A 12,140-nucleotide genomic window follows, 5' to 3' on the forward strand; every position below is an offset into this window, starting at 1 on the left:
CTGCCAGCTTGGAATGGACAATAAGCCCCTCGAATCACATTAGCAGGAACATGTTCATTCAGCTGTTTGCTAGGATTAGATAACACCTTAGGCTCTCTTTCTACAAGATGGAAGCTTAGCTGGGTGAGGTCCGGGCCTGGCATGCTGCCCTTTGTTTCAGTGTAAGGCAGGAGTCTCCTTAATGGCACTAATCTCCTTCACAATTAGAGCCTCTCTTCTAGCACACACTTTGGCTGAAACATTAAGCTTTCTGGTGCTCATTTTTTTCTCCAAGCTGCTCATTTGCTATTTTTTTCTGCCCACTTACTTTTTGTCTTTGCAGACCTGAAAGGAGTAAATAATAATAAGCAGTCTACTGACTCAACATTATATAGTATAATTGCTCTCCATTCAAGAAATTAGTCCATTACTTTTCCATTTGCCTCAGGAAAGTTCTCAGGACATGGGCAGAAAGTAGCTGGATACTTTGCAAAATTATAACCCAAATGTTCTCTAGCCCAGTTGCTAAGACTATTCCCATCTGAACCCTCTTGAGCTGGGCCTCCACGGTCTGCATTACTTCTGTCTGCCAGGCTCCTACTAGAACGGCCTTTTATACCTACTTACAGCATTCAACCACTTTTCTAGTCCAAAATTCCAAAGTCTTCCATATCCCTTTTAAAACACTGTCAGGTTCTTCTAAGAAAGTGCTCATATGCTGGTACCAATTTCTATATTAGTTATTTTTCTGTTGCTGTGATAAAACACCATGACTGAATGTGACTTGTAGAAGGAATAGAGTTTATTTTGGCTTACAGTTCCAGAGTGAAGGACTCCAGCATGTCAGGGATGATGGCAAAAGTGGCTGGCATGGCAACAGGAACAGGAAACTGAGGGATCACTTCAGAAGGCAGAGAGCAAGCCAGAAACGAGCTGAGGCTACACACTCTCAAGCCCCACCCCCGAGACATGGGAGACGTTTTCACTCAAACGCCGCTTCCATCAAGTATTATATCATAGAAGCAAGAGAAGTGACTAAGACAGCATCCTCATCATAAGACAGCATCCTCATCATAAGACAGCATCCTCATCATAAGACAGCATCCTCATCATAAGACAGCATCCTCATCATAAGACAGCATCCTCATCATAAGACAGCATCCTCATCATAAGACAGCATCCTCATCATAAGACAGCATCCTCATCATAAGCATCTTCAACACAGAATGACTTAAGGACTACAGAGGCAGATCCTAAATTCATGTTAAATTTCCACAATATTCTTCACATTTGGAAACTGACAAATATATGATGAGCCTAAAAGCAAAACTTAAATAGAGAGGGAGTGTATTCCCCAACTAGCATCCCAGCATATTTTAATTTAGGACTCACATAAGAAAGTAGAGAACTTACCTGCCACGCCGGAACAGAGGTGGAATTGGACATGACTGTTTTTTGCAGTTCTTCAAGTACAGCATCTGGGAGGGGCTTCTGTGATTCCAGGAGTGATTTACACTGAACTTGTCTCAGCAATAAGATAACAGCTGGCTGATCAGGGTTACTTTTTAAATTCTAAAAATTAAACCCCAAACAGAAACATATCAAATAAGGCTCTAAACTGAAATAAGTAAAAGGCAATTAAAGTTTGCTCCATTCTAAGAGATGTTTTTTCCTTAATTTGAACCTTTTTTGGCTATAGTGAAAACAGGCATAAAAGTTAAATAAACAAAAGGCTGCACAGCCTGGGATACCAAAGCCTACAATTAAATAATCTTTCATATAAGTAACAGTGATGTAGTAGTTGAGTCATTTAGTTTAGATTTAATATGCCCTGTTAAGTTGGTTTTTTAATAAAAAACTTAGGTTCTGAATATAAAACTGACCCAAGAAATATAAAAAGTAAAGGTTATCACTGTTTCAGTGGACATACCACACTCTATGATTAACATATGATTTGTATTTATTTATGGAGTACAGCACCATAACTCAATACATATAACATATATTATGATCAAATCAGAATCATTAGAATTTTCTTCTAAAATGTCAGCTCAGCAGGCTGGCAAACTTCCAACTCTTCTGTAGTCAAAATACTCTGTATTGCTTTCTCTTAAGAGAACGTTGTTTTCTCATTAGATCACAGTCCAACATATATCTAAAGTGTATTTGACAGTGTTCTTCTAACAGATACTGAAACAGTAAAATGAAAAGGAAAGGCTCATAAAGCATTCCTCATTTTAGCAAAAAAAAAAAAAAAAAAAAAAAAACACATTACAATTGCTAATTGGTGTCTACTCAACACCCACAATATAATTAATACGTTGTCCTGGACTTAGAGCAGATAGAATTCTTTACATGAAAGAGAAAATATATTATTCTGCTTTTCAAAGAATTCAAGGACCAAAGGGATCACGAAAAACCATTTTTATCTCTCTGTAAAATTTGTTTCTCTCCCAAAGACCATTTCTAAGAGAACAACACACTCTTTCTGGTATTTATGAAACACAAGCATTCAAAGAAAAGGCCATATTTAAAACTCTCTCCTTTTTAGTAGGTCCATGAAAATGATTTACTGACTAAATAAGTATTTATTGAGTCCCAACCACGTGTCAAGAAAGATGCTAAGAATGTAAGAATGTATCCACAGAACTTGCAAGAAGAGAGCCCCACAATGCTAGTGCATGGTGATGAATGAATAGTTCCAGTCAGCAATCTCCATAGTCACTCTATTGCTTCAGAATTGGAAAAGGGAACAGATCCTTGAAACGCTGTATTCTAAAAGGAGTAACCAGAAACTAAAGAAATGAACACCCTAAACAAAATTAAAATGTCTATTCAGAGTCTAGGAGGTGGGCTGCGAAGACGGCTCAGTGATTAAGACAGCATATTGATCTTGCAGAGGATCAGAGTTTGATTCCCAGCACCCATATAATGCAGCTCACAACTGGCTATTCTTCCAGCACCAGGATACCCCTATGACCTCCTCATACACAGATACACATGCATACACATAAATAAATAAATAAATAAATAAATAAATAAATAAATAAATAATAGCATTTCTTTTAAAAAAGCTATTCTTCCAGCACCAGGATACCCCTATGACCTCCTCATACACAGATACACATGCATACACATAAATAAATAAATAAATAAATAAATAAATAAATAAATAAATAAATAAATAATAGCATTTCTTTTAAAAAAGGAGACCGTGAGGGTTAAAGCTGTGGTACAGTACTAGCAACCTAATTCTAGCTGCTGTGAGCTTCTGGGCAAATACTTAACCTTCGTCAAATATGGACTTTCTCACTTGTAAAAAGGCCAACAATCATAAACGTGTACATCACAGATTGTTGTAAAGCCCAGAAACAATAATGTTAAATAGAATGACTGACATGGAGCAAGTAACCAATAAATGTTGCTTGTTATCACCACCACCATGCACTCATTAAATACCCCCTCTCACTTTTTTTAGGTAGGACAAAAACACACACATTTCAATGTATAATTCCATAATAGTACCTTTGTGCACAGAGATTCAGCTTCAGATATTTTTCCTGTGTCAATTAGACCAGTGACAGCTTGTGAGAGAGACCACTTTTCAAGTGACTGGTTGTAATTTTGCAAACTTTCTTTGTCCTTAACTGTAAATAAACAAACAAAAAAAGATGAATGCTATTGTCTTCTGCTGTATATAATGTGCTCTCAATGTGGCATGGGGGGAACATTTGCTAACAATTATCACAACTACACTTTACACACTTTTTTTTTGAGATAGAGTCTATAAAGCCTAGGCTGACTTTAAACTCACATCTCTGGAATCTCATAATTACAGGAGTATACCACCAGAACACCACAGACTTACCATAAATACTTCTGACTGGGATTTTAAATATATATCCTGTATAGTAATAAGGAAAATTCACTGAAAAACAATGAGCGACTTTTACACTGTAACTGAAGTAAAATAAGCTGCACCTACTCTGGAGCTCCACACACTCACGCACTGATGGATGGATGTCTACTCTGGAGCTCCACACACTCATACACTCATGGACACACACCTACTCTGGAGCTCCACACACCCATGCACTGATGAACGGATGTCTGCTCTGGAGCTCCACACACTCATGCACTGATAGAGGGATGCCTACTCTGGAGCTCCACACACCCATGCACTGATGGACAGATGTCTACTCTGGAGCTCAACACACTCATGCACTGATGGACAGATGTCACTCTGGAGCTCCACACATTCATGCACTGATGGACGGATGTCTATTCTGGAGCTCCACATACCCATGCACTGATGGAGAGATGTCACTCTGGAGCTCCACATACCCATGCACTGATGAACGGATGTCTACTCTGGAGTTCCACATACTCATGCACTGATGGACGGATGTCTACTCTGAAGCTCCACACACTCATGCACTGATGGACAGATGTTTACTCTGGAGCTCCACACACTCATGCACTGATGGATGGATGTCTGCTCTGGAGCTCCACACACTCATGCACTGATGGATGGATGTCTGCTCTGGAGCTCCACACACTCATGCACTGATGGACACAAGCCTACTCTGGAGCTCCACACCCTTATGCACTGATGGACAGATGTCTGCTCTGGAGCTCCACACACTCATGCACTGATGGAAACACGCTTACTCTGGAGCTCCACACCCTCATGCACTGATGGATGGACCCCACAGCTGAGGTAAAACACAAACTTATCATCAGCAAAAGCTGCCTCCTGCCTTGTGTAATCAACTCCTGTTTCCAACTCACCCCAACCCCTTATTCTCTGTTGCTGGGAAATTCCTAATCAGATTTACTTTCTATAACTTCACAGGGATGGTACCTTTTACAAATATTAATGTAAACTGCACCCATTTTCAAATTCCTGGTACAAACCACACCTGAGTGTGATACACTGTCTTTCTTATGTGTTGTTGGATATAAATGCTACGGTTCTGTTAGGAATTTCATCATGCATGCTAGGGCTCAGTCCTGCTCTGTTCTCAGACACTGCTCAGTCCTGACCTGTTCTTTCAATGTCTTTGGTTTGGGTCCTGGAAGAAAGCTGGCTTCACAGAAGATATTCAAAAGCATTTCCATCTCTGTGATTTTCTAGAAAAGTTAGTATAGAACTGGTATTACTTCTTCCTTAAGTATCTGGCAGAATTCATCAGTGACATCATTTGGTCTTACAGTTTTCTTTGTGAGGTTTCAATCTGGAAATCTTTAATAGACATGTACCTACTGAATTTATTTCTGCTTAAGTAAACTTTGTGTCTTATGGAATTTTATTATTTTCTCTGAGTTGTCCAATTCCAGGGAATGAAGTTGCTACAGAAATATTATTAACATGTAAACAGATATAGTGACATACTTTCACTCAAATGCTAGTATCCTATCTTCTTTTTTTTGAATCATATAGCTACAGATTTATGAATTATATTGCTTGTTGCAGAATATTATTTTAAGGTGTGTTACTTTTGTTTATGTTGCATTTGTTTAATTCTGTGAAGCTGTGTTATGTGCCTGTCTAAAACACCTGATGGTCTAATAAAGATCTGAATGGCTAGGAGAAAGGATAGGCGGGGCTGGCAGGCAGAGAGTATATATAGAAGAAGAAATCTGGGAGAAGAAAGAAAGAAGGAGCCAGAGAAGGAGGAGAACTCCAGGGGCCAGCCACCCAGCTACACAGCAAACCACAGAGTAAGAGTGAGATTTACAGAAGTAAGAGAATGGGAAAAGCCCAGATGCAAAAGATAGATGGAGTAAGTTAAGTTAAGGAAAGCTTGCTAGAAATTAAGCCAAGCTAAGGCCGGGCATTCATAATTAAGACTAAGCCTTCATGTGTGATTTATTTGGGAGCTGGGTGGAGGGCCCCCAAAAAAGTAATAATTAAAAACAAAATACAACAATATGGTATACCAACTTGGGGCTTAACTATCCATCCAGAGCCTGAGAAAGCTCAACAACAACAAAACGGGGTACGGCTCCTTTAAGAGTTTCGGCTGAACAGTTTCTGCTACCCTTGAGCAGCTAGTACGTTGTAAGTAGGAACAAAAAAGTAAGTAAACACGTCTGCCATAGTGCAAGCATTGGTATTCCAGAGCTCTAGGAAGGTGGAATGCTGTTCATGGTCAGACAAATCACCAGCTGGCCTAGAGTTTCATGCTTGGTTTTCACAATCTGACAAGTGAGTGGAGCCGGCTGAGAGCTGCTCATAGAGAATCCAGTGTGGGTTAGCAGTTTACAGCTTGGCGGAAGAGACACAATAAAAGGGGTCCAGACAGAAAAACCTCTAAACAGGTTACAGTGTGTTTAAAAATGTATGTAGGCTTAAAAAAAGGAAAAGGTTATAGTCATAAAAAAAAATGAATAGTTTATAAAATAATGTCTTCAAAGAGAGAGTAAAAGAAAAAGGCCATGTAGGATGGGAAATACACAGGTAGTCTGGATCCTAGTTAGTATTGTGTTGCTTTTCAATTTTTTTGATGCTGAAGAGCAAAAGACAGATGCTAGGACACATAGGATTGAAAAGGCTGCTGAAATAATCCAGCCTAGATATTTTAAGAATACCTTAACTTTTAAAAAGTCAAAAAACATATTTGTCAAATGGAAATCAAAAATGCTTTGGAGTTTTGTTCCCCCAGGAGATGAGAGGGTGTGAATTCCTTCAGGATTAATAGGTTTGATCAGGTTTGATCAGGCGAGAGCTCCTGAGACTTGACAGGTGATATCTATCAGCAAAGGTTACTGCCGGTCTTCCCAGGACTAGGTCATTATTTAAAAATTTTCTCTCTAGGACCCTAAAGATACTTTGTCCACAGACAGCAGGAAGAAGTATGGAGAAACCTACACCAACATTTCTAAGAGTGTGGGGTATGGGTGGTTTTGTTTATTTGGAGGTTTGTGGATGTTTGTTATCATTTAGGAGAATATAGAATATTGATACAAATTTAAAGTTATTTTTGTTACACTATATATATGTTTCTACTCTTGTTTAAAGGATTTTTATATATTGATAAAAATTTAGTTTTTTTTGTTACAACATATTGTATGTATGTTTCTATTTTTGTTTGAGGTATTGTATCTATGCAGTTCATTTGGAGTGTAAGGTAGAATTCTAGTTTTTGAAAGCAAATTATAAACTACATAAGACAATCAAAAAACATAGGTCAGTAGTTATAGTCATTCATAACAATCAAATTTATAGATATGTTAGGTATGTTTTCTAGGTTAAATAGTATTGAGAGCTGCTGGTAGCTAAAGACCATGGGAGTATACAGCAGGTGACAACTAGAGTTCAGAACTTAGTTCAGATAGGTCAACCTATCAGAACTAAGGGTTCTGTTAGAGGAAACTATCACACAAGGCGTTATGGAATTACTGCCTTTGGAATGAACTGGCTGCTTCTTATTGTAAACTTCTTGTGTACTAACAGCCATGATTCTCTCCATTTACCGTGCATTCTCATGTTATATGTACATGTAATCTCACGATTGCATCTCAATCTTGGGCACAACTTTCCCTATACATTTGGGGTAATTGGATGACTGTCCCCAGCTGTGTTTATTTTTCATTAACATAAACCTGGCCAGGGCCATTCTCCAGACAAAGGTATTTCAGCTAAGATACCTTTTTCCAAGGACAAATGCAGATAGATAAACATTAGCTCATCTCACCCACAGATAGAGAAAATAACCACTAGCAATTAAATTCTCAACTCCTTACCTTCGCCCTGGGTTATATACACAAAACTTTTTAGAATCCCCTAATTGATCTTAGCCTTTAGTTGACCCTACCAGAGAACTCCCTTTAGTCACTCCCCTTTTGGTTTATAATTGGAAGCTGACAATTATTGCTTTATGTGTGGATCCTTATCACCTCTCTCTGAGACCCTGAAAACTCCAAGCCTTGAATTGCTTTGCCAAAGAACCATTGCTTGGGTATACGTACTGGTTCCTGCACAGCACTGAGTGAATTGATTGAGAAGAACAACATGAGGACGGAGATGGAAAGAATTAGATAAAGATGAGAGAACAGCAGAAGGGACTGAGAGCAGGAGGACTGAGAGGAGCTAAGTAAGAGAACAGAAAAGAAACTGTGTAGACATAATTTACTTAGAAGAATAAAGTGAATGGACTAAAGAACTCAGTGTACTTGGATTCATTTGCTATCCCTCAGATTAGAATCCTTAGCCGCTTGTAGCTTCTGTTCTGGACCCTGATAGAAATCTCCTCATGGCAGGTACCTGGGGAGAATTTGTTACAATAGATATATTTTAGATAGATGGTCTTCAAATACTTCAAAGACCTATAGAATACAACATTTAAAATGTTTTGTTATTTTAAAGTTTTTCATGACAATGAGACACATCTGCTCCTAGCAGCACCAATTTACTTCAGAGAAGATGATGGACATTGAAGCAACTCCTTATGGAGTTTGCTTTCATTGTGGTAAGATTAGTCACTGAGGAAAGAAACTGCTCTTGCCTTTGACTGCTGACAATGTGCTAAGCAGACTGGACATGCAGAACACAGAAGAAAGTGACTATTGAACTTTGCCAAAACAAGGCAGGACAGTCCTTCAAAATTCTTGCTTCACTGTGAAGTCTGCCAGATACTATGGGCCTGTAGGCTGAAGATGGATGCCCCAATGTTGCAGAAAAAACTTTGAGTGACTGTGGGAGCCCGTTCTCGGGTTCCTCGTGGCTTTCCCCAGCAGGTCCACATAGAGGATGATTAGACCACGGGCCTAAGTGCAGGTGTCTGGGATGGTCTGCACTTGGCTGTGCTGGGGGAGGAGGTCTTTTGCTCCACCCCTTGGCGTCTCTATAAAAACCCTGGGGCAGAGACAGTCGGGGCCCGTTGGAATAGGTTCAAGGCCCTCTCGAGGCTATCCTTTATTTTCTATCTGTTTCTCTCCGCGATATTCTCCGCAATAAATCCTTCTATCTAATATTTCCTGCTGCTCGCACTCAAGAAAACTCTGGGGAACTGTGGGGGTGGTTGGGTAAACGCCCCACAAGTGACTGTCCAGGCAGTCAAATGTCTCTGTCATTGCTACAGTTTTGGAAGTTGTTTGCACTGTACTTTTTGTTTACTCAAATATTATATCCTTCTGGGGTCTTTGATGGAATTGAAGACTAGATATAGCTGCAGTTTTCTTTAGTTAAGACAGACAATAAATTAGGTATAAAACTTTAGACTCATTAAGATGGGATAGGTAATGGAGTATTTTCTTTAAGTTACCAAACACAAACGAACTGGAATTCATTATATTGTGAATGTAATCTGTACTTGATAATTGTTCTTACTGTGTACAGTCTTATTATGTTAAAGTTAAAGATGTGTTTGAGCTGGGCGGTGGTGGCGCACGCCTTTAATCCCAGCACTCGGGAGGCAGAGACAGGCGGATCTTTATGAGTTTGAGGCCAGCCTGGTCTCCAAAGCGAGTTCCAGGAAAGGCACAAAACTACACGAGAAACCCTGTCTCAAAAAAACAAAGAAAAAAAAAAACCAAAAAAAAAAAAAAGAGAGATGTATTTGATTAACTAAAATTCACTTGTGGTCAGAAGGCCGAGTCAGCAACTAGCTGACAGGAATTGGTAGGGAGGAGCCAGGTGAAAAAGGGTTTATAAGGAGGGGTGAGGAGAAGCATGAGGGCTTTTTGGACAATGCAAGCAAGGAGAGGAGGTAAGCTACTTGCTATTCAGCCCCTCTGAAGAGAAGAATTCCACCTTAACCTTTGAATCTTCAGTTCTTTTGGAGGGACAGAGGTTTAGTTAAGTTCCCTTCATAGATTTGTAAGAGTTGGAACTGGAGGGAACTGAATTCCCTCCGGCTATGGCCCTTGCAGTTTAACCGGTAGGTAGTGGAGGAGTTGCAGTTGCTGATTCGGACAGCTGTGGCTTAAAGGCAACAAAAATTTAAATAAGGACAACAACTGCTCTTCTCAAAAAATAAATTAATAACACTTTTTTATTTTCCTGATTTTTCTCTGTTTTATCTAACAGATTTCTATTTATCGTCATCATTTCTTTCTTGGTCTTACTTTGGACTTAATTGATTATTGCTTTTTTAGATTCTGAAGACAGCTGTCATCACTAATCTGAGGGGAGCCCTTTTCCTTTCCTAATGTAATCATTCAATATTATAAATTTCCTCTAAGCTGTGCTCTTGTCATGTTATAAAGTTCTGACACACTGTGGAAAGATTAACTCACTTAAAAATATTTCCCAATTTTCATTTGGACTTGCTTATTTGGTCTGGGTTGGTTGGAATTTCCCAGTTAATTTTCTGTTGTTTATTGGCAAAGATGGGGAAATTAATTAGTTTTCCACTAAAGGCTTCCTAGGTGGAAGAAAAGCAATAGCCAGTTCATGCCCACTGTAGGCGGCCTATTCTGCCCAAGTTAGGGCAAAGGGATAGACTGAGATGCACTGTGTATTCACAGACCAGAGTCACAGAAACAACCTACTCACAGGACCTCAAAATGCATAACATACCCCACCTCACTACCACACTACCAAAGGCTTACAGCAGCTACTTTAACCATGACAAAGCTATAAAGGAAGAAAAAAAGATTCAAGTGCAAAAACACATATTTTGTACAACAGAGCAAGCATTGGGACTGCAGTCAGTACTGTAGGAATGCTGGACTATGGTAGGGATGCTAGAGTTGTTAGAATTGAAAAACAGTGATTATGGAAAAAGCTTTCACTAATTAAGCAGACAACATGCAACAAGAGATGAGCAATGTAAATTCTGAAAAACTCAGAACCAACAAAAGATAGAAACCAGCCAGGCGGTGGTGGCGCACGCCTTTAATCCCAGCACTCGGGAGGCAGAGCCAGGCGGATCTCTGTGAGTTCGAGGCCAGCCTGGTCTACAGAGCAAGATCCAGGAAAGGCGCAAAGCTACACAGAGAAACCCTGTCTCGAAAAAAATCAAAAAAAAAAAAAAAAGATAGAAACCAAAAATCTAACAGAACAGTGTTCATGATTGGCTTATTGACAGACCAGAGAATGCAGAAAAAAGAATCCTGAACTGCAGATATCTCAACTGAAATCATTCAAACAGAAAAGCAGAGAAAAAAAATACTGAATGTAACAGAATATAATTTTCAAAAACTATGGGACAATACAAAAGATCTAAGTAAACCTGATGGGATGCCAGGAGGAGCAAAGGAAAGGGACACATTTAGAGCCATGATGACTGAGGACGTCCCCAAATTAATGTCAGACACAGCCACCAGTCAGGAAGCTCAGAGAACACCAGACAAAAACAAAGCCCCAGAACTCTGTCCAGCTACGTTGTCTTCTAACCATAGAAAATCAAAGATAAGGCAAAACTACAACAAAAAGCCAGAGCGGGAAAGAAAGATAAGACCACATCCAGCATTCTCTTCAGAAACTACAGAAGAAGAGAATGAAGTAAAATATTTAAACTTAAAAGGGGAGAAGGATTAGAATTCTGTACCCTGCAAAATTATACTTTAAAAAGTAAAAAATAAATAAAATATTTTCTCAAACAAAAATTGAATGACTATATTGCCAGTGAACCTACCCTGCAAGAATGTGAAATGAAAATCTTTTAGAAAAAGGACGTGATAAAAGTCATTTATCAAAACTCAGAATTACATAAAGAGTATCAGAGAGGATTTGTATTCTTAATTGATTTACTAACAAATAACAGTTAATTCAAAATTGACAGCAACAATGTCATTCAATCATGTTTAGAAAAAAAGAATTTGTAGGTAAATAAATACATGTTTTATAACCATGAATACTGAAGCTATATGTTCTTGATTTGATCATTGGTAGAATCTGAATTAATCCATGTATACAGAAGCTTTCTACAAGTTACTTGAAAAGGGGATTTTGTGGGACTCCTTCTGGACTAAGTACTCTGACACCATTGAGAGTGGAAGAGAGGAGGGGTCACTAGTGGACCGAAGCCAGGATAGCTCCTGAAAGGTTTCAATCCTGCATCCAGTTAACAGTCTCATTTTATCATCTAAAACCACAAGGTGAGGTAGGCAATCAAGCAAGATTTTACATAAACATATATGGCAGTCAGCAGGTTGTTAAGGGCAATAACCCATTGTTTCAGCTATTTCTCCAGGCCATTCTGTTTCAGTTA

At 39.0% G+C, this 12,140-nt stretch overlaps 1 protein-coding gene across 1 annotated transcript in view; it reads right to left on the reverse strand.

Annotated features, from left to right (window-relative positions):
- The window catches only part of Skic3 (SKI3 subunit of superkiller complex), a 107,405-nt gene that overhangs the window by 22,046 nt on the left and 73,219 nt on the right, over positions 1–12,140 (reverse strand). Inside the window, exons 37-38 of the mRNA XM_059276585.1 lie at positions 3,505–3,626; positions 1,393–1,551 (exon numbers count right to left, since the gene is read on the reverse strand). Coding sequence (XP_059132568.1) covers positions 1,393–1,551; positions 3,505–3,626 — 281 coding nt within the window. The remainder of the gene's footprint in view (positions 1–1,392; positions 1,552–3,504; positions 3,627–12,140) is intronic.

Source organism: Peromyscus eremicus, chromosome 11 (assembly GCF_949786415.1).
Source record: "Peromyscus eremicus chromosome 11, PerEre_H2_v1, whole genome shotgun sequence".
NCBI lineage: Eukaryota > Metazoa > Chordata > Mammalia > Rodentia > Cricetidae > Peromyscus > Peromyscus eremicus.